Source organism: Hippocampus zosterae, chromosome 15, assembly GCF_025434085.1.
Source record: "Hippocampus zosterae strain Florida chromosome 15, ASM2543408v3, whole genome shotgun sequence".
Taxonomy (NCBI): domain Eukaryota; kingdom Metazoa; phylum Chordata; class Actinopteri; order Syngnathiformes; family Syngnathidae; genus Hippocampus; species Hippocampus zosterae.
The window spans coordinates 2,805,658-2,827,652 of NC_067465.1; the positions used below are offsets into that span (position 1 = coordinate 2,805,658).

The 21,995-nt window shown below is 44.6% G+C and overlaps 3 protein-coding genes across 8 annotated transcripts; 2 read left to right on the forward strand and 1 right to left on the reverse strand.

The window, feature by feature from the left end:
* Positions 1-6,517: 6,517 nt before the first annotated feature.
* On the forward strand, positions 6,518-12,526 carry kif2c (kinesin family member 2C). Of its 3 annotated transcripts, XM_052087277.1 has the most exons (23): positions 6,522-6,611; positions 6,732-6,802; positions 6,945-7,039; positions 7,543-7,647; positions 7,757-7,805; positions 7,891-7,920; positions 8,754-8,879; positions 8,960-9,079; positions 9,442-9,539; positions 9,622-9,717; positions 9,807-9,861; positions 9,947-10,109; positions 10,250-10,340; positions 10,409-10,472; positions 10,551-10,642; positions 10,838-10,980; positions 11,096-11,309; positions 11,409-11,519; positions 11,657-11,724; positions 11,833-11,911; positions 12,008-12,088; positions 12,161-12,272; positions 12,379-12,526. In XM_052087277.1, exons 2-23 carry the CDS (start codon positions 6,742-6,744, stop codon positions 12,435-12,437), a joined length of 2,112 nt encoding a protein of 703 aa, XP_051943237.1. In that variant the 5' UTR covers positions 6,522-6,611; positions 6,732-6,741; the 3' UTR covers positions 12,438-12,526. The 3 variants fall into 3 exon arrangements, with proteins under 3 accessions (XP_051943236.1, XP_051943238.1, XP_051943237.1); XM_052087276.1 differs by having other exon boundaries at positions 6,518-6,802; XM_052087278.1 differs by lacking the exon at positions 7,891-7,920 and having other exon boundaries at positions 6,518-6,802.
* Positions 12,527-13,756: 1,230 nt separating this feature from the next.
* On the forward strand, positions 13,757-17,571 carry selenot1a (selenoprotein T, 1a). Its single transcript, XM_052087323.1, has 6 exons — positions 13,757-13,972; positions 14,784-14,894; positions 15,430-15,556; positions 15,823-15,910; positions 16,350-16,517; positions 16,595-17,571. The coding sequence occupies exons 1-5, from the start codon at positions 13,830-13,832 to the stop codon at positions 16,472-16,474; spliced, it is 594 nt and encodes a 197-aa protein (XP_051943283.1). The 5' UTR covers positions 13,757-13,829; the 3' UTR covers positions 16,475-16,517; positions 16,595-17,571.
* LOC127615922 (glutamate-rich protein 6) lies at positions 17,470-21,805 on the reverse strand. 4 transcript variants are annotated; one of them, XM_052087289.1, is made up of 12 exons: positions 21,056-21,127; positions 20,622-20,702; positions 20,075-20,136; positions 19,874-19,975; positions 19,417-19,503; positions 19,124-19,311; positions 19,005-19,054; positions 18,753-18,917; positions 18,565-18,643; positions 18,319-18,477; positions 17,994-18,213; positions 17,470-17,853 (listed from the first exon to the last, which is right to left on the reverse strand). In XM_052087289.1, exons 2-12 carry the CDS (start codon positions 20,638-20,640, stop codon positions 17,596-17,598), a joined length of 1,389 nt encoding a protein of 462 aa, XP_051943249.1. In that variant the 5' UTR covers positions 20,641-20,702; positions 21,056-21,127; the 3' UTR covers positions 17,470-17,595. The 4 variants fall into 4 exon arrangements, with proteins under 4 accessions (XP_051943249.1, XP_051943247.1, XP_051943248.1 ...); XM_052087287.1 differs by lacking the exon at positions 21,056-21,127 and adding an exon at positions 21,591-21,805 and having other exon boundaries at positions 19,124-19,503; XM_052087288.1 differs by lacking the exon at positions 21,056-21,127 and adding an exon at positions 21,453-21,535 and having other exon boundaries at positions 19,124-19,503.
* Between the last annotated feature and the right edge of the window lie 190 nt (positions 21,806-21,995).

The window sequence follows — 21,995 nt, forward strand, 5'->3', positions numbered from 1 at the left end:
ACTCATGGAGGCTGCCAATACCAAGCACCGAAACATAAGGCAAAAAAAAAAAACAATTATATCAGCAAATCAGATTGAATACCACCGATATCAGCACATTGAATGTCATGTTTTTGGAGGGCCTTAAGTATCGGTGGCTGGTATCGGCATCCTTCAGCAACGTATCGATACTCATCCATCTTGAGTGAGAGGTAATTCCGTATTATCGTATGTCCCCGACGGCCCGCAAAACACCGCTGCGTGCCCTTAACAGTCCGCGGGTCTGTAAGTGTTACTCAAGTTTAAATTGCAGCCGCAGTGTAATAATATGGAGGGGGGGTCGATGAAGACAAAAAAGGGAAGGCGGGGGATGGTAATTAGACAAGTCAGAAACACACACACAGGCAGAGGGGAGTGTGTGTGTGTGTGTGTGGCGGTGGAGAGCAAAGCTAAACACATCCAAGTGGGCTAATAAAAGCTAATGAAGGCTCTGTGCTAAGCTGGCACACACGCATTTCATGTGGCGAGGAGGAGGAGGAGGAGGAAGAGAAAGAGGAGGTGCGCTGGGCCACGGCAGGCAGCGAAAAGTAATTGACACCATGCGTCAGTGTGCGTTTTCGTTTGTCTCGACACTTCTTCACATGTCACACACACTTCATGTTTGTGTGTGTGTGTGTGTGTGTGTGTGGGAGCGGTGGAGCCATCTTTGAGAACAAAACCAAAAATGCTCTTTGACGCTCAGTTTGTGGCTTCTTTTGTTCCTCGTGCTCACTTGAACCAAAACACTTTGGCACTCTCCGGGCGAGAAGTCTAAACTATTGAGATGGAAGCAAGACGAGACTATGATCTGAATAACTGAAGCTGTTAATACTGATTGATTTATGGCTTGTGTCTTGTAATTCAATAGATTTGGATATCAAATCAATTTTCCCTATTAAATTTTAATCCGCTCCAGCCTCCCCCCAAAAAAGCTTGTAAATGTTTGTTTGCAACACAAAGCCAAAACATTTATCCAGCGACGGCTCAGAACAGGCGGCCCGGTAGTCCAGTGGTTAGCACGTCGGCTTCACAGTGCAGAGGTACCGGGTTCGATTCCAGCTCCGGCCTCCCTGTGTGGAGTTCTCCCCGGGCCAGCGTGGGTTTTCTCCGGGTGCTCCGGTTTCCTCCCACATTCCAAAAATATGCGTGGCAGGCTGATTGGACGCTCTAAATTGTCCCTAGGTGTGAATGTGAGCGTGGATGGTTGTTCGTCTCTGTGTGCCCTGCGATTGGCTGGCAACCGATTCAGGGTGTCCCCCGCCTACTGCCCGGAGACAGCTGGGATCGGCTCCAGCACCCCCCGCGACCCTAGTGAGGATCAAGCGGTTCGGAAGATGAATGAATGAATGAATGGCTCAGAACATGTCACCGGCGACCAGTTCAGGGTGTCGCCCGCCTCCTGCTCAAAGTCAGCTGGCTTAGGCTCCAGTTCACTCAGTGACTCTAATAAGAACAAGAAATGGATTTTGTTCGATATCTTACAATGTAGCCACGTTCTGTAATCCATTATTGAGACGCGATTCGGATTTAATGAGTCTGGCATACAGTATGTTTCAACACAACAAATTCAATCTCCGCTTGTTTATGATGTCATTTCGAACTTTTAAAAAGAACCGCAAGCAGTCATAAATATGGTCCCGCCAAGTTTGTAAAATCCGCTTGGGGAGAAGGCGCTTTAAGACGAGTGAAGAATAAACAATCTAAAATGAAACAATTTATCATCACTTGAGTGAAAAAAAAAGTGATTTTTTTTTTTTAAATTTTAGTCACATATGCCTCCCATCACTGTGGTGTGGTGGGAAGGCGGGCGAGGGGGGGGGGGGCTATAATGTCGGTGGAGTTTTTGGTGGCCACATGTTGCACCTATCACTATGCAGGCAAACAGATGTGCTGTGGTCAATAATAAAAAAAAAAAAAGGAGGGCGTAAAAATGTTATCGCCATGCCTTTCAAGAATTAACTTAAAAAACACACACCGGCACATTTTAATGCTATATTTATTTTGCGGCTCCGGTTGGCGCTCACTTCAGAGTTCCTACAAAAGCTTGCCATAGCGCACCATTTCGCATATTTCATGTGTAGAAATGTATTTGAATTACTCGCCAATACTCCAAATAGTATGGGAACCAAAATACTACAAGCAATGATATCGTTCAATTTGATATTTTTGATTTTTTTTTTAATTGCGATGTAGTAAAAGCTGTGAGGAAGTCTAACATAATGTAAACAAAAGACTAACGAGCAGTTCTCCCGTCTTCCGTAGTAGCGTTATTTTATTAATGTCATAAATAAATAGGTTGGATGTTAAATTGTTGCTGCCAGAGGAGAGCACACAGGACTTCCCTGTGGTGCCGTGCAGCTGCGTGTGCTACTCTTACCGCATTTTCGCTACGCAGACCTATTAAATAAACAAAATTAGACCTGGAGAAACAGGCTCATATTTGCCAGCTGGGCAAACTTACAGTAGGTGGCCACCGGCTTGCCAGGGAGTTTCGATGGCCGAGCTCAAAAGGTGAACAGGCTTCTTGTTGAAAGTGACGTGTTTGAAGAGTAAGTTTAGTCTGTATGGCAGCTTTTCTCTAATGATGCTCTTGGAAGCAAAATGGGAGCGTTTCAGGGTCCGCCGCCAATACTAATGTCCTCTAATGAGAGTAGGTTCCAGGCGTGCGGCTGTATTTGCTCGCTTTGGCTGCTTGGACACACACTGAGTTCAGTCATGAATCAATAAATCAACAAAGAGCCTCCAATGATCCGCTTCGGTCTAAAAAAAAAGGATACTTTAGGGAGTAGGCCTACCCTGCTGTTTAAATTCACTATATATATATATATATATATATATATATATATATATATATATATATATATATATATATATATATATATATATATATATATATATATATATAAACAAATGTACTTTTTTGAAAAGTTTCAGATGCCGCCAAAGTAAACCTAAAACGCTGTAATACGCATGCCAGGCCACTAGTTGGCGATGTCGCTTCGTAAACAAACACTGTACACAGTCACTTGTGGGACACCATTTTCTTTTTTCATACCCTTCTTCGACACGTATGTAATATGTGAACTGAATTGGTAAGGAATGGGTGTCTGGGAGTGAGCTCGGGCCGACTGCAGAGTCTGCTAATGTGTAAGGCAGGGGTGCCCATTAGGTAGATCCTGATCTACCGGTAAATCTAAGACAGGTCCCAAGTAGATCCGAGGAGTGTCGAGAAGAAAAAAAAACAAACAAACATTTGTGTGTCTTTGTACATGTTAGTAATATATTTTTTGTGTTAGTACACTGCACACTAATCAGTCTCATTTTCACAAAAAAAAATATTTAAAAAATAAAATAAAGCTGGTAAATCTTAAATTTGTGTGTGTGTGTGTGTGTGTGTGTGCGCGCCGGTAAGCGTAGATCCCGTGAGGTTAGTTGATCAAAAAGTAGATCTTCGATCCAAAAAGTTTGGGCACCCTTGGTGTAAGGGATGAAATGGCGTGCAAACAAACCATGATAAAGTATTACCGTTTTAAAATATTGTTGTTGTATTTAGCACCTGAGAGAGTAAACTGTGAGTGAATGATTTTGAAAGAATTATTAATACTATGATTTTTTTTTTAGATTAGGTGGATGGATGGATATGAATTAAGCAGAAAAATCCATTTGTTTTTATCCACCTGAAAGGGCGGCCATTTTGCCATGATTCATATTCCACAAAAGCGATAATCAGAACGCTGTTTCATCTAAATGCGGCACAGTAATATTCTAAAGAACATTTTTGACATGACTTCACCTTTTCGTAAAATGTGTACACTTTTTTTTTCATTTCAATTTGTCTCATTTGCATTTCTTTATAATTCACAAGTGCAAGTTAACTGTAATTGGCCAAACTCACATTTTCCTGAAGCGGGTAAATGTCTTTTTCAGGCCTTCTGTGGTAGGCGTCCAGCTTCCTGGGTGGTTTGTCACTTTGTTGAGCTTACGAAATATATGCATGTGTGTTTATTTAGTCTGCAAAGCGGAACAGAGCCATGGCCTCGGCCAATTTTCTTTACATTGAGTGGGGGGAAAAAAGTGCTTTTCGCAGATGGAAAAAAGCAGTCAAACAGATTCAGGGCCAACAGATACAAGAGTTCACCCCCCCCCTTCCCCCCACACTCTCCCCTCACCCAGCCTTCCATCACGTCAAACCCACGGGCATTAACACTTCTGCTGCTTCTTTTCCAATCATCGTATTCCTTCCCCGGTATGATCATTAGCAAGATTACTTCTCAAATCTTGTCAGCACGAGTCGTACAGTAGACTGGATGTCATTAGGTCGTCCGCTGGGAAATTCAAACCTGGAGACTTGCGAGCGTTTATTCATCTTTGGGGGTTGAAGTGAAAACACATGCTGGATGGTTTGACTGACTAATAGCATGCTTATTTGGCGGTCGGTTGATGTCCCACCTGATCGTCACGGCAACACACGTGGCTAATACGCAGACGCTAATGATGCTGCAAGGAGGGTGCAGACTACCGAAATGCCAAAACGTATACAATTCTTCATTGGATAGCTTTGATAAGTGAATGTCAGCTGTTAAACAACACACATCTCACCACTCCGAGCATATCTCCATAGGCGGGAATCTGGCCGGGCAACTTTGCCCCCCCCCCCATTCCATGTTAGTGCCATCCATGCAGAACCGCAGCTCAGGGGAAAACGGCATTTTTTAAAAATGTAGTGTAAAAGGAACTCTCAATTGCTGTCGGCTTAATTAAGGTAATCTTTGCTGAGATCAAGGATCTAAATGATTGCTTCCTTCCAGGAAATCCGGGTATCTGTTAACTTTGGCACATGTGTGCCAGATGCATTCCCAACTCTGCGCCCCCCACCCACTTTTCTGCGCTTTCAGACCCATCAATGGACAATTTTCTCTGGAGTACCCAGAGAAAAACCCACGCAGACAAGAGGGGAACATGCAAACTCCACACAGAAAAGCCAGAGCCGGAATCGAACCCTGCCACTTCTGCACTGTGAGGCTGACGTGCTAACCAATTAAACCCCGTGCCACCCATGTTTAGTTCACAGACCAATTAAAACAACCACAAAGTAAAACTGATCACCCTTTAAATATGCCTCATAGGTTATTATTAAATATGTTAATAATACTAAATACACTTTTTAGGAATACAACCTCTCACGCTTTTTATTAGGCTTACTCCTGTTTTGTAATGTTCACTATGATGGAGGCACTTAAAAAAAATTAGTGCAAAAACTATTTCAAAAACTTTTTAATTACATGCACGGCCACTAGGGGAGTGTGAGTGGCTGCGAGCTAGTGGAAAAAAGGGGAGGGGCTGGAGGGCAGGGGGTGTCGGTGAGTGGGGGCCCTCCGGGCAGGGGGGGAATGCCACCCACTAAGGCAGTTGTGGAGAGGCACTGGGGGTTGGGCAGCTCACAGGAAACAGTTGTGGCTCCATCCCAGGCCTCACACCGAGCAGCCTTGGGCCACCCAGTCATCCGCAGGCGAGAGCCACCAAATGGTCCGAGCCCACAGAGATCTGTTTATTTTTCATCCTTTGCTGAGGGGAGGGAGCGGGAAAGGCCCACCAAGCTGTTTATGAAACCTTTGATATGCCGTATGTCACCGTCATTTGCGGGAAATGTGTACACATACCTGCTTGACCAGGAGGGGGTGAAAGGGTGTGGACACAAAAGGAAAAAGTGTTTAGGCTGCGGGGGGGCTGCAAGTGAAGAGGGGAAATGGGAAGCCTTCCACGCTGAAGGCAAGGCTGAACTGAATTATGGGTCATTCTACAGCTGTCCTTGGAAAGTGATGTCATGGGGGAGTGAGCCATGGAATGCAGGTGTTTGTGGGTATGATGTGTGCTTTCATACAATGCAGTAAGAAGACCTGTTCGGAAGTAAATTATTTCAGTTTATGTTTTTGGCAGTGTGAGATTTTTTTTCGACTGTTAAATGGACTCTTTGGCTCATATATATATACTGTCAACATTTTTGACTCACATGGAAAAGTAGATTTATTTCGAGCATACTATTCAAAAAGTGTAATGCATATACAGTATTCACTCCACACACACACACAGACTAATTGCCCCATAATAATAAATAAAGTTTTCTGAGTCTGAAAACAGACTGATGCGTTTCAGGTGTTATTTCATTTTAATTTCGATGATTATATCTGAAAACGAATTTTTAAAAAACCCCAATTCACTCAGAAAATCGTAGGAGAGAAGAGAGACAGACAGAGGTAGAGACAGAGAGAGAGTGTGTATGTTGAAGTATTATTATGGTATTTACCAATTACTTATTCTTATTTGTATTCTTATTCATATTTCGACACCATTTATCCGTCTCGAGATCTCGGTTATGATATTACACTGCCGTTCTCCATATAGCCACAAGATGACGCAATTAAAGCACAGCGCGTGTTTTTTCCAACGAGGAAGAAGAAGCCAAACACTGACGACCAATCAGATCGCTAAACAACTCGGAAATAAATTCGGTTCAAATTTTTTTGAGTGAACTTGTGTGAAAGAGTAAACGGATTTGCTGTGCAAACGTCAGTGTGAGTTAAGACAAAAAGAAAGTAAGAAAACCTCTGCGGGGCGGGCTCCGTGACACATTTATTTGCTTATTCGACGGGAAAGGAATATTACATAGCGGCGACGACGCGCTCGCTCTACCTTTGGAAATTCTGCCGTTACAGAGTTATCAAAATGGAGTCCAGATTGTCCAGGCTATTAGTTGGACTCTCAGTTCAAATCAGTCGCAGCGATGGTGAGTTCATAATGTTCTTTAAGACGCCGTCGTTTGTCGGCTTTACGTTTTGTGTGTGTTAAGAAGCCGTCGTTCGTTGGCTTTATTTTTAATTTTTTTATTTTTTTTTGGTGACCATCCTGTTGGTTACGTGTCTACATAGGACGTGTCCATCGAGCAACTGTGAAGTCCGTCGACGCCGTCAAGTCCACCGTGATGGCGGAGTGGATCGAGAAAGAGATGCATCGAGCCAAAGAGGTCAGTTAAAATATTCAACTTTTATTATGGTGTACAGTTAAAACCAGTATTGATGACAGCAGGGGGGTCCAAACTCGGTCTTCAAGGGCCGCTGTCCTGCCTGTTTTCCATCTCTCCCTGCTGAATCAATCAAAGGATCGGCTCATCAACAGGCTCTGAATCAGGTGCAGAGAGAAATGGGGGCGGGGAGGGGGGGCAAGACAGAGGCCCCTTGAGGACATCCCTTTCTTCAAAAACAGGATGAATTGACCGAGCACAAAATGTGGAAACCGCAATTGATTCTGATCCAGTTTGTGGTTTAACTGGTCTGTACCATGTCACAAAATGGGTAAACGTTTGGGTCATTATTTTCCAACATAAAATAAAATGTCTGCCATTGTCTTATTTTAAATCTCTTTTGCAATAGTGAAAAGTAAAAGTAGTCAAGTAGAGGTACTTCAATAACCTAGCCACATAACCTTTGCCCTTATGTTTCTGAAGCACCTTGTTGCTCTTTTTTCCAGCTGGATTTGGAAGAATTTTGTACACTCAATCCAGAGCTACAAGACCACATCCAGTCCGTCCTTAATAAATCCTTGGACAAAGCCCATACTCTTCCTGCAGACAAGGTGAGTTTTGACTTGCACCGTTAATATTTCTACATGCAACCTCATAGAATGGAGGAAAATGCATTGTCGGTGTCGCTATAACCTTTATATTCATCTGTTGCTTGCGTAGAGATATGAGGGTCGACTGCGCTCATCCAGGATTCCTGGCCCGGCCGCCTGTACGTAAATAAAAGCCGCTGGTTTGTCTTGTTCCGATTGTGTGTTGTGGATCTTGTAACCTAATGCCGTGCTTCTCTCCAAAAGCCCACACACCATCCGTAGACAAGACTGAAGGCAATGCATGCGTCATCCCTCTGTCCTTCAAATCACTCTTGTCACGCCTCTCTCGGTGGGATTGCGGTGTTGTAATATCGGGAGAGGGCCACCATCACTGAGCACGCATAGAGTAGCTTGTTTCACTGATGAAAAGATGCGAATCGCGTTGACTATCAAGCAGCTCCTGATTTCACAACACCAATGCGTTCTTGCGTTGCAAATTTAAGGGAGCTGCTCATCTTTCCCCAACCCGCAGAATTTAAAAGTTGTTAGTGTCTGATGTTCTTTGGTGAAAATGCACAAAGGACACAAAATTAGCATCGCTTTTATTTAATGGCAAAGGCCAATTTATTCATTACTTTATGCTAACACTAATTCTGCTTCCCTTTTTTTTAAAAAGTCTTTGACATGATAGTGCTTCCCTACAGTCGATTGTCTCTCAGCCTCCTGAGCAAATTAAGGGAACTCTGTCGGTGGGAGTGGTTATGTAAATAGCCCCGCTGCCTCGGAACAGGTCACGCTCATAGTAACGCCTTCAGAAATAAGCAAAGAGCAAGAACTTGAACTTGGTGCTTTCTTTTCACACTCGATGGGCATGCAGACACTGACAAGACGCAACGGTTTGGATATAAGCAATTAAAAAGGCAAATTTATTCTTATTATTTTTAGTCTCTTTGAGTGATGTTTGTTTTTGTCACTATGGGATTATGGCTGAATGAATAATAATGGTGAATGAAACTGAAGGTAGATGGAGCGTCACTTATTCCAATTACTTCCCCCAAAGAATTGCTGTTTCGATATTATGACTGATCTGTCCACCGCACCTGCAATTCTCTCAATTTCGATTGTAGGTCGGTCTCAGGTCAGACAGACAAACCGCTTCCAGGCTCAAATTTCCATCCCCGAGTCGTCTTCCGAAGGAGCTTTAGGGCCGATTCCCAGTGAACCTCCAACTTCGGCAGCCCTCGCAAACTCTGGTTAGTCGAAAAACCCGTAACCTCGAAATTACCACTCAAACAAGTTGACGGACTTTGATGCATTCTTTTACCCTGTGTAGGAAATCCCAATGAACTGCGACGAAAGAGAGAGGCGAAACCATCGTTGTCTGTGCCTTTTGTCCACGAGGTCACAAAGGAAAACATTGAAACGGTGAAGACGGCTCCATCTAAATCTTCAGGTCAGTTACTTGTTGGTCAGAATACGCAACACCTAATAATCTGTAGTTGAAACAATTTACAATCTCAAATTACCCGCAGATATACTTGGTCGAACACGCTGCTGTTATTTTGTGGCCCGGTTTACAAATGGTTCAGTTGGCGAATAAATTTTTGGGCTCTGTAAGTAAATCATTGCTAGCTAGCGGTAATGTTATCACAAACGGAATAAACACGCACGCCTCGGTTCCGTTGTACAGTAAATTGTCCACTCGATGAAGTGAAAAGGGAAATTTCACACAGTGTTTGTATGCAAGCTGTTAGTTCACTTTCCATACGTAGCATCGAGGATCGTAATGACATTCTTTCCCTCTTTATCCTTCAGGCCGAAGAAAATCTGTGGCTCCCCAGGAACTCAACAAAAGCAACAAAAGACTGTCTCATGTTGTCAAGCCCCCTGAAATGCAGACCAAGAAGGGCAAGGTTAGTCACTTGTACGCTGAAAACTTTTAACGGCGCTTTTCACTGTACAATGACCCGTGACGTTGTGCGCTCACTTTCCAAGTTCAAAGAATCATCCCGACCCAACCAGCAATTCTATGAAATGGTGCAGGACTTCCGCAAGACGATGGAAACCATCCCATTATCAGTCACCAATGCGGTATGTTTGTACTCGAACGCTATCTGAAATAAACATCAGAATTCTAATGTGATGGTATTTTATTCTTTGCTTCTGTGTTTTATTTGAAGATTGAGCCTCACAGGATTTGTGTTTGCATCCGCAAACGTCCAATGAACAAACAAGGTGCGTACAAAGTTGCGCCGTTGCCAAAAGTGGAGCTGTCATGCCTTTCCCAAGCCCGAAATAACATTTGTCTCCTCTGGAATAGAGCTGAATAGAAGGGAGATCGATGTGGTCTCCGTGCCTGGGAGAGGCGCTCTGCTGGTTCATGAGCCAAAGCAAAAAGTGGACTTGACCAAGTACTTGGACAATCAGATCTTCCAGTTCGACTATTCTTTTGATGAGACATCCACCAATGACTTGGTCTACAGGTAAAGTCGGACGCCCTCAGGACAGCATAGATTTGAACACAAACGGTGCAGCAACACACCCAGACAATGTTCTCACTCATTTGGATTACGTGTCTGAGCTTGCAGCGTTGTGTTTCCCAACTGCTCTGTATGCTGTCCAGGTTCACTGCAAAGCCTTTGGTGCAGTCCATCTTCGAAGGGGGCATGGCCACATGTTTCGCCTACGGGCAGACGGGAAGTGGGAAAACTCACGTGAGTGTCTTGCCGATCGAGGAGCGAAAAGGTGGTGCTGCGGCTTGATTCGTTTTCTGCTCGCACAGACCATGGGCGGCGATTTCTCGGGGAAGCAGCAGAATTGCTCCAAGGGAATCTACGCCTTAGCAGGTTGGGGACTCCGGCTCAACGGATCCCAAGCTCATTTCAATTTCATGCCTGTTGAATTTCCCGGCACGTTTCTTTTAGCCCAGGATGTTTTCGCCTACCTCGGTCAAAAGAAGTACGCCAACCTGAATCTGTCTGCTTACGTCAGCTTCTTTGAGATCTACAATGGCAAAGTAAGCCGTAGTGTGTGTGTGTGTGTGTGCGTCCTTTTTTTTCTTTTCCTGCTACTCATTTACTCGTTCGCAGTCCTTTTTGTTCTTCCTCCAATTTCTCACATTTGTTCTGGCTCATTCATATGTGGGTTGGTTCTATTGTTTGCTCCCTGCCAGAAGTATTTGTGTGGTGCGTGATTTATTGGATGTCTGCAGGTGTACGACCTGCTGAATAAGAAGACCATGCTGCGGGTGCTGCAGGACGAGCATCAGCAGGTGCAGGTGGTGGATCTGAAGGAGGTCCACGTGCCCTCGGCGGACGAGGTCATTAAGATGATACAGCTGGGCAGCGCGAGCAGGTATGAAATGATTTCAAGGTTCCCGTTACAGCAGGGGGGGGGGGGGAAATCCACAGTTTTATGCGGAATCCCTACTACAAAAATCAACGGGTCTGCCTCCCCGTCTCCTCTCCAGAACTTTTGGTCAGACCTCGGCCAATGCCAACTCCTCGCGCTCCCACGCCATCCTCCAGATCATCCTCAGACGCAACGACCGCGCCACCACGCTGCACGGCAAGTTCTCCCTGGTCGACTTGGCGGGCAACGAGCGGGGCATCGACGTCAACAGCAACGACCGCGCCACCTTGGTGGAGACGGCCGAGATCAACCGCAGCCTCCTGGCCCTCAAGGTGCAATCTTAACTCGGAAGCTGTCGGTCTCGGGGAGTTGACGACATGCCGCTTGAACCCGTTGTTAAATGATTTTGTTTGATTCCACCCTTATCGCAGGAGTGTATCCGTTCGTTGGGCATGAACAGCGATCACATTCCTTTCAGGATGAGCACTTTAACCAAGGTCCTCCGAGATTCCTTCATTGGAGAGAAGTCGAGAACCTGCATGGTAGGTGAACGTTCTGGATGTACAGAAAACTGTGACTGCAAAGTGCGAGAGAATAATCAAACTCTTGATTTAGTGATTCGATTGCCCTTTTCGTAGAAAAATGACACCTGTGCCTATCTTGCGTTTCTCCGAATCAGATCGCAATGGTGTCACCAGGAATGGCTTCTTGCGAATGCACAATGAATACACTACGTTATGCCGACAGGTACACTTTCCACTTGGTCTCAAATGACAAAAATGTCTCCTTGGAAAGATTTGAATGTTGCTTGCTTCAATTGGCTCAACCAGACAATACTTTTTTTTTTTTTAACAGAGTGAAGGAGCTGAATGTCAAGTCCAAAACCAGTGCAGAGGCCGAAACACAGGAACCAGAAAACTGCTCTTCAGACGAGGTCGGGACGCTCATCTTGTTGCTTTGAAGTAGACATGACAAAGATTTTCATGGCTCAAACACATGTTGGGACTAAATATGGTCATTTGTGTTGAAGGACACTACTGCAGCCACCACGGTGTATGACGCCTTAAGCCATGTGGCCGACCTGGAGGAAAATGTCTACGTAGAGCTTCAGGTAGCCTTTCTTCAATTTGCAACATGTTTTGACGATCGGCATGAAAATGACTATCATCTTTAATGCTTTAAGAGCATTCATCAAAAAGTGAAAGAACTATATGAGTCCATGGAGGAGCCCTCATTTGACATTGAGGCGGCGCTCCCCAACCTCATCGACTTCTCCCAGTTCTCCAAGTTGAGAGGTTTGTGCAAATCACATGAAATTCACTAATTCTCAAGTGGAGAGCGTGAGATAAAATTATAATAATAATGAAACTAACGCATGTGTTGCTTCAATCCTCCCCACAGAAATCTTGCTGTCGTTGCGTACTGCTTTGGTGGAGGAGAGGGCCCGACTCGGCCATTGAGTCACCAATCTCATCGTTTGTCACTGAAATTACCTGTTCTTATTTTTACTCGGTTGTATTAAATAAAATGTGGGCCTTTATTAACAAGATGCTGTTCAACTTGTTGACTGCTGAACTTTATGCCTGTTTCTTGATGATGTGACCGGAAATTTGGAAAGAGGGAGTTTGCATAATGATGTCCCCTCAAGGCCAGCAGGTCCTTATGGCAGGGTTCAAACGCGTCCTTGAAAACCATTACCAACCAATCAAATTGGACAGTCCATCACAACAATTCTGCTGCTCAGTGCTTCCATATGACTTAAAAAAAACACTTCTCCAAAGGTTTGGGGTGAAAATGTATTTGTATGCTGTGCACTTGACTTGTACTATGGCAGATGAAGAAGCCTTGGAAAAGAATTTCAAGAAAATGGTAGTAACAGTTGTGTGGGGGCCTCATGTGAACAGTCAATACTCTAATAACATGGCCGTCTTTCTTGTTGTAGAGATGTGTTTCAATTGAATACAGTTTGGGACTTGTCTGAAAGCAATTCCCAAACTGATCTGGGGAGTTGGCTTTATTTGGTATCTCGCACACTCTTAGTCAGACCATCTCCTTGACTGTTGGATTAAATGCAAGAAATTCAATTATCAGCTCAAGACTCGACATCTGGCAAGTAAAACAAATTTAATGAGGTTTGGTTAATTATGCGTTATATTTCATGTTTTAATACAATAAACTAGACTTTAATAGTACATGGCTAAATGAACAGCACACTGTTTTATTTTTGTTCAAGTAGCCCTGATGATTCACTTATCTATCCTCCTTGGTGCTGTATTGTTGTGGAAATCAACCCCAGTTGGGGCTTAAAATACATGTTTTGCATTTGTACTCATTATTATGCATCAAAGGACTATTCATAAGTGATTGGTAAATTATGATGAAAAATAAGACGATGGATGATAAGCAATGTGCGCCGCATCTGGTCGTGCCTGCCATTTCAACTTGTGCTGAACGCATCTTTCCGTTCACTTCCTCGTTCTCCACCAATCACACAACTCGCATTCAGTCACGACGATCAAGGTATAGTACTTTGAAAATCCCTTGGAATTCAGACAACGGATTGACATCCATTTTACCCTCAACTATTCCTACTAACATAAATCCAGTCCTTATCAAATAAATATTAAGATTTATTTCACTTCAACTTCACTTTGCCTCGACCGCCACCCCCGACCCTTATGTAATGACAACCAAAAACTCTAGGATGTGCTAAAGTAAAGAGGCAAGTGGTTTACGGTGATGATTCGTTGGAGAAGAAGACTAGCGACCAATATTAAACCAACCGTCTCATTCGATTCAGCTGTCACTCACTCGGGTTCGGTCGAGTGGGGAAACGCTCTACCCGGAAAGAAATGGCGATGAAGTGGATTCGCTTCTCCTTCCTCGCCCTCGCTGTCTTGTCGCTGTGCCCCGACGCGTCCGGTGACAGCAGCAGCGCCGTGAAGAAGACGAAAATGAATTTCGCTGCGGGCCCGTTGCTCAAGTTTCAGATTTGGTAAGCTAGACGGAATATGGCGAGTCATCGCGAGCTAGCACGACGATGTTAGCTAAGGCTAACTGTTTTTTAAAATCGAGCGTCTTTTTGAATCGTTAACCTTGGAGTAACACGCACAAAATCATTTGTGTCCTCGTTACAATGTTCAAATTCGGGGAGAGTATTTTATGTACTTTTGTCAGTTCTTGTTGAGGCCCTTCGGAGTGTTGACAGGGGGCAACTCTGTTTGCGACGTAAGCCGAATGTCTACGCACCTGCTGTCGTCACATGTTGCATTCATAATTGCAATAAATATGTGTATGACAATCATTTTGCTTAAATGTAGCACTACCAAACAACAAATCGCGAGCCCGGCCAGTGGCGATCCTTGCTTTGAATGGTACACTGCGCAAACCCACTTCAAACACCACCATTTAAACACCAATAGAAAAGCCCTGTAGTTGAGTTAAATATTTTCTTTAAAATACATAATTTATAAACGACAAGACTGCACCAGCAAAGAACATTTGAAACTAAGAAAACATAACAAGAAATGTCGTATTTTACAAATAAAATCTTAAACGAATCTTATTGCAATCATTGAGATTTTGTTTCTCAGCGTGTTTGCTTTGTTTCATGTTTAGGTTTAGATTTCACAAGATTTATTGCGGCTGCACATATTCCGCATGCCAGAAACCATTACATACAACAAATGTTCTCCAGAGAAGTTGGCTCTGTAAGAGTTCCAGGTTAAAGTTTACACTGGAGCCGGAAGAATAGCCGTCTACTCTTGAAAACGGTTTGTAAAAACTGAATGTTTGTGTCCTGGCAGCATTTCCTGAGGGTACAAGCGGGTGTTTGAGGAGTACACGCAGGCCTTGTACCAGCGATACCCGGACATCCGCATCGAGGGGGAGAATTACCTTCCCATCCCCGCCTATCGGTGAGAGATTATCTGACAAGTCACGAGCGCCTTGTAATCTGCTTTGTTAAAAGTGTCCGGCAGGACGACCTTGATTATTTGAAAGGCGCTTTTAAATAAAATGTATTATTATTATCTATTGAGGAAATTCTCATGAAAGGTGCTTGAGTGTGAACACGTTCTAAGTTAAAGGAGACAAACCTTTCAACTCTTAAGTGTCAAATAACATGTTTGACACGCTCTTTGTTAAAAAACTCTGAGGTAGAAAAAAAAATTTAAGAAAGGAATTTAAAAGAAATTGTTCCTTGTCAAGACTGTGGCTACTCCGAATTAGGGACTCAATAAGCCTTCGGAGTTTGAACAGTAGTGATATATTTTTCACAGCGTTTGCTAGGAAGCAAGCTAATAAATTAAATCTTGGCCTTTTATCTGTGCTGCTGTCCATGTGACTTCAAGCGTGTTATCAACAAAGTTCGGACTCTCGTGAATCAAGTTGAACACTTGGTTGATTTTAATCCCTGGTTATTGTCTTTGTTGTTGTCCCCCCCACCCCCAGGCACTTTGCTTCCTTTCTGTCTGTCTTCAAACTGCTAGTGATTGGGATGATCATTATCGGCAAGGATCCGTTCGCTCTCTTTGGAGTGCAAGCCCCGGGGATCTGGGAGTGGAGCCAGGGAAATAAGGTACGGGATTGTTGTGGTTGAAGTCTGCTGTTTTGGTTCCTTTCTTTAGTTGGTGGACGTCCTCAAGGGTGTTGGCTGAAGGACGTGTCGCATGCCGGTTACTCTTCAAGCCCTACGGGAGTTAATTAGCCTTCAAGAATAATGTTTGCGAGCGCTCTACGGACCGGGGCTCACATTTGTGTCGGAGGCTCAGAAGGAACGGCGAGTGTTGCGATTGGCTAGCCGCTCTTGAGCTAAATCTGTTTGTATTTCAACATTTCTTTCAGATATACGCCTGCATGATGGTGTTCTTTCTCAGCAACATGATTGAAAACCAGTTGATGTCCACGGGAGCTTTTGAAATAACATTTAATGGTAAGTAACTTCGGACTCTGAGCCGCGAGTGATGTGAATATGGACCGGTCTGAAGATTTTATAGGAATGAGTGGTCACCAACTCTGGTTTTTGATTTGTCTGTGGATCCACCTTGTCTTTTATAGTGACCGTACAGCGTGTATCAGTTGTGCCTACAGTTGAATGGGCCATTCAGCATGCGGACGAGCTAACAGTTAGCCAGCTAACAGCCAGTCAAAAACCCGACTCCCACATCACTCACCAGAATCGGGCCCCACCATTTAAAGCCGCACACACTCAGATATTATGTGGAATAATAATGCCTCTCATGCACATTTTATTGCTTAAAAATGGAACTCTATCTTTTTTATGTGATTGTGTTCATCAACAGAATAATGGTTTGTAAAAATATTTGACAGCTGCAAAACCCATTTGTGTGTGTGTGTGTGTGTGCTTGTAGATGTGCCAGTATGGTCCAAACTGGAGTCGGGCCACCTGCCCTCCATGCATCAGCTGGTGCAGATCCTGGACAATGAAATGAACCTGAACGTTCACATGAACACAAAGCCGCTCCACCACTCCTAACAGCGCCCCTCACTGTGTAGGCCGCAGCCGAAAGCCCTTCCGTGTAAGGACACTGCCATCTTCCCACTATTTGCGTTTTTGCGCTTTCTAATCCACTGTACCCCCCCTGCACCCCTCCAGGTTTGAGGTGGGCCTCTCGCAGGGCTGTGACGTGATATTTATGAAGGTCTGCGCTGAAGGCAGGACCACTGCTAGCACAGACTGGATGGACCCCCCCTCCTCACACAACACAGCCCTCAGAGATGATCCGCCCCCGACAGCAGAGCGGGCTTGATGGTGACACTGCCAACCAGTCGGTCATTTTTTCGAACTATTCACTCAACATTTGATCCAAGCAAAAAGTGGAATAACGCGTTTTACATGGTTGCGTATAAAGTAGTCCGATTAAAACAGATGGCACCTGAGCCAAATGTACACGCTGCTTAAAAAGTCACCGTGCACTGACATTTTTTTGATGAATGCAAATCTACCGTCTGTATTATGCATTGAAATCTTCAAGTTGGCTATATTCAAGCTTTTAAATGACTTTTTGTCAACATTAGAGAGGTGTTGACGCTTCCTGCTTGAGGTTGTGGACCGAATCCTGTCCGCTTCTCCAGCGGCTCAAGTCAGGGATTCCTGAACTTGAGTGCCAATTCCACCGATTCACCGACATTGCGGTAATAAGTCGGCACACACTCGCTTGTCGTTTTCTGTTCTGTTGTCCTTTATTCATTGCTTGCCACATGCACACAGTGAGAACTCAACCTGATCAGATACGGAATAGCCATGAACTTCCTGCATTCTATTTTTGCGACATTAAATATACATTTTCGGTATCAAATGCCGTGTGTACCTCGTGTAGTCCAGATTGCATCATGTCTTCAAAATTCAAGTGCACGGTGACTTCTCCAGCATCCTGTCGAATTAACTCAATTTCTTGTCGTCAAAGTAGCTTCAGCCCTTGTAGAAAAGCGACTCGTCACGCTGTTGTCAAACTAACATCGGGTGGTTGGTTGTTTTTTTTTTTTTTTTGCCATGATTTCTGAGTAATTTTTATATTTGCATAACTTGGAATGAGTTGATACAATGAATTAAAAACCTCTTGTGACGATGAAGCAGTCGGGGGTGGTCTTATTCCATTAGAGACAGTCCTGGAGGCAGCCCCTGATGAAGGCGCGTTCGTGCTGGCTCATCAGTACGTTGGTGCTGACCTCCAGGAGCTTTTTGCCGAAGACGCGGATGCTTTGGGCCGGCGTGCTCTTCTGGTGCAGAGGTGTCAGAAGACTCCAGTTGAGATGCTGGATACACAGGTGGATCTTCACCCGAGCGGCCAGCACGAACAGCTCGTCTTTGAGCAGCGAAGGTTCGCCCGCGGGCGTCTCTCTTGTGCATTTACACTGCGGGGGGGGGGGGGGGGGGGGGGGGGGGGACGCATTTGCTCCTTAATGGCGTACTGCATTTATGAAAATCTTTCAACAAAATATTACATTCAATTCCTTTTTGGAGGTTTTAATGATGAATTTCCCGATTACGTTACCTGAGCGCTGCAGCTACCCACGCTACACCGTGCCTGTTGACCGTGAGCCAGGAAGGAGACAAAAATTTGATCCTTCCCCAGGACCCGCACCCCGATGTGCTTATTGAGGGACAAGAAGAGAGGAGGCAGGTGAGGGGGCGGAAGCGTTTTCCAGCTCCAGCGACGGATCCTGGCACCCGTCTCATCTAAACACTGACCACCGGAACTATTTAGGCTCAACCTAAAGCGAGCGGAGAATCGGTGCGGTGTAAATGGCATGTCAGTCTTTCGATCGTGAGCGAAGCGGATGAACGGAAATGTTTTTTTTTTTTTACCCACTGTTTACCATATGTTTCCGTTGCCGTGGTAACATGTTCCCTTGCCGTTAGCCTGGAAGATTGCTCGGATGGCTCTCGGGGGTGTCTGGTTGTTGTCGTACACGATGCAAACCCTTTCCTTCTTTTTGGTCACGACGAAGACGATGGCCAAGAGGTCTCCCGGGTAACTGTCGGCAACGATGAGTCGATGTGACTTGCCTTGCGTACAAAATCGCGTGCTCTGCGGTGAAAGGTATTTTGCGGAGAGTGCATACTAGAGCTGAGCTGAGCCATCTGGGAACAGGTTGAGAAAAGTCCTGCCATCCATGTAAAATTTCTGGTGGAATTCTCCATCCTGTCAACGCAGAAATGATTAGAATGGCAGAGTGATAAAAGTTAGCAAATGTGATTTTTTTTTTTTTTTTTTTTGGCTTGAGAGTGTGTTTGAGCATGTGTTTTCTCCCCTTTTGATGACAGATGCCAAACAGGGGCGGCTTGTGGTCGCAAACGGACTCTCTGGCCTCTTCCTTTTTCAGTTGCACGACATTCTCCGCGATATTCTTGAGCGTCCAGCCGCCCTCTTCCGCAGAACCGCCCAGCCGGAAGCTGAGGATTTTGGCCTCTGAGGCTGTGAGTCAACAGACAATAATCCCGGTGCAACAATACATCCCTGAATAAAATGGGACCACGGATGACATTTTTTTTCTCCACTCACAAGGTTCCTGTTGGGAGGCGTCGTCGTCTCTCTTTAACCCCGCCAGTTCCCTGAAGCGACACGTTGCTCAAATCATTCATGTCTGTCGCCGGCTTTTTTTTTTTTTTTAAATGTCTTACATCAGTCCACGTGAAAGGTCACTAAAATTTTGAGCGTTCTTTTTCTCTCTGCCGCTGAGCAGCGCCTCTACGGCTTTGTCTTCCCGCCTGTGCAAGTCCTCGTCCAGTTCGTCCTTCACCGAAGGCCTTTTCCTCACCAGGGCCATGCATAGCCTCCTGCGCTGGGAGCAGCAATAGCTTGGCACCGCCTGAGTAGAGTCGGGGGGGGCACACACACACACACACACGGTCGACCATGAGCTTTGCCCAAAGGCACTTTTACGGTAAGAACACCCGCGTCCATTCTGTCTCACCTCCAGCTCGTCTTCCCATCTCACATCCAGGACGGGCCTGGCGGTTCTGTGGCAGTATTCACATTTTCTCGGACACTCAAATGGAGGCTGCGAGCATTAAAAAGGAATGCTTCAGAAGAAGTGTTTATCAGGGGGAGGAGCTAAGATTAACCTGGGTTGTTAGCGGAAGTTCCAGAGTCTTTGCTGCGTGTGCACACGTATATACATTTTTTTCCAAATCATATCTGCAAGCAAATAATTTTTGTGGAGGATGGATTAAAATCAGTTGTAGACGATTGAAGTGTTGTGAAATCAAGTGTTATGTCATCTTGCACTTGAGAGGTGGGCACACCCAACTATTTGTAAACAAAGAAAAAGTCAGTTTTCCATTTGATTCCATTCCCCCCCCCCCCCCCCCCACCGGCTTTTTTTTTTTAACAGATGGTCCAATAGCGCTGTCAAAATTTCATCGGAATACCTCCAAATGTGCAGCTGTGATGGAAAGTCGCGGGTTGTCAGACTCGCGGTGGTAGCTCAGGACTCCCGCTCTGATGCAGTGGGTGGGCTGGTCACAGAAAGCCTAATGGAAGGGAGCATGTCACTCTGATCAATCGTGGAAGTGAAGAAAGCAAATGATGTCAGCATGCAGTCATATCCTGCCTGCTTGGCTTGTACTTACATAGTTGTTCAGGTCACGCAGGAGCTCGCAGATATCATATTCTAACTTTGCCACTGCATTTTCTACGGGCAAAATAGATTCCTTTTAGAGTGAAGTGGAAGCTGGAGTCAAAATTCTGAAGTGGTACAATTTGGGAGTTCAACCGCGATTATTTGGGATGCAAATCTTGGACTTCAATCTGTTGACATCAGTGATGGTGTATAAGTGGGGTGATTCTCAGTTTACATAAGTTTGAATGTGATTGGTTCATTCCGAACGCAGCTAGGACCTCCGTGAGAGGAGGGTGTGCACACTTGTGCAACTGCATTATTTCATTTATTTTTAATTTTCCTCTTGACAGGCAAATAAATCTTATTTGGATGTTTTTTTTTTTTTGTATCCAGCTCAACAGGAGTCGGCGCCTCACTGGAAAAGGAACGTCACTGCAATGTCCCCCCCCCCCCCCCCCCCAATTGAACAGGGGTGTGCAGACTTTTTTTTTACATCCATCGTAGCTGTATTTGCCCCTTCTTCAGGAGAAGTTACTTGCGTCTTGGACAAAACTCACTGGAAATGCTGGACCTCATCGTTTTCTGTTTTTTCTTCTTCCTCTCCACGCTGCTCTTGCTTCTGCTGCAAAGCTTCTATCCTGCAGACCCAAGAGGAATTTAAGATGCCTTAATAAGCAAGTGGTTTGCATTGGCATGTCTGCCAAACAACCCTTTAGATTCTGGGTTTGAACCTCTATGTCGCGTCGGATTTTCAAACTTTTTATCTTCGTGCCCCCTGCGATTTGCTTGTTTAATAGCTGAATGGACACAACATTTTATGACAAGTAATTTCTTCTCAATTATGTTTGAGTAGAGTCAAATGGATATGGCCGCCAAGTTGGAATCCATGCACTCCATACACACATGCAAGGCATTTGGATTGTAACATGAAAGATAACGTAGAAAAAGAAGATAAAAGTTTGGTCAGACGTTAAGGTGCAAGTCAACTCACCCACGCTCCAGGCATGCATGCAATAATGTTTCATACCCCCTATTGTTGTCAGTAACCATGGAGATGAACTACTTGTGGCTGTTATGTGTTACCAGGGCAACCTCAATCCGATACAATGTCCAGTGGAGAGGGGTGTTAATTAGTAGCTCATTTTAGTTAATCACTCGTCTGTTCGTTTTCAAGTTAACCTGATCTCAACCAGCAATGTCCTGTTTGATTTTCCACCCACTTACAGTAGTTTCATCCTTACGAGCTGCAATGTTTGGGATGTAGAAGGAATTTAGTCGGACAAAATTCACATGAAAATGCCATAACGCGCAGCAGGAAGTCCGGAGCCGAGATTCAAACCCAAAATGAATATGCAAAAAAAGAAAGAAAAAAAAAAGAATGAACTAACCAATCTTGCCATGTGGTGGCTGCTCCAGAACGTTTAAGTAGCAGATTAATTTGGTTTTGTTTTCATGGAGAAATCCCTTTGATACACATTTAGTGGCTGAAACCTGGAAAAAAATCACTGACATAACCTTTTACTTACCAAGAATAGCAAATGACTGAAACGGCATACTGCAAACCTTTGTTTCGTACTTTCATTTATTGACCTGCGAACGTCACAAGCCCTTTCGGGAGCAACCATATCAGTTCAGATGCATGGTGTTATTCTCCGTCTCTCCAGCAGATGGCGACAATAAGCAAACCAATTGTGGTTTAACATTAGTAACACGAAAATAACACTAATTTGGGACATTTATTTTCACCCTGGGTGGACTTCAAAGGGATATTACAGTATAGCACACGCAGGTTATTTTCGGTAGCTCAAATAAAGTTGAAAGAGTGATGAACAACAAGCATTTTGCGAGACGGGACTGTAGAGCAGAGTTGAACGTCGATGTGAAAGTGATTAAAACGCGAGTATGACGTCAGATTGGTCAAAAGGGAGGAG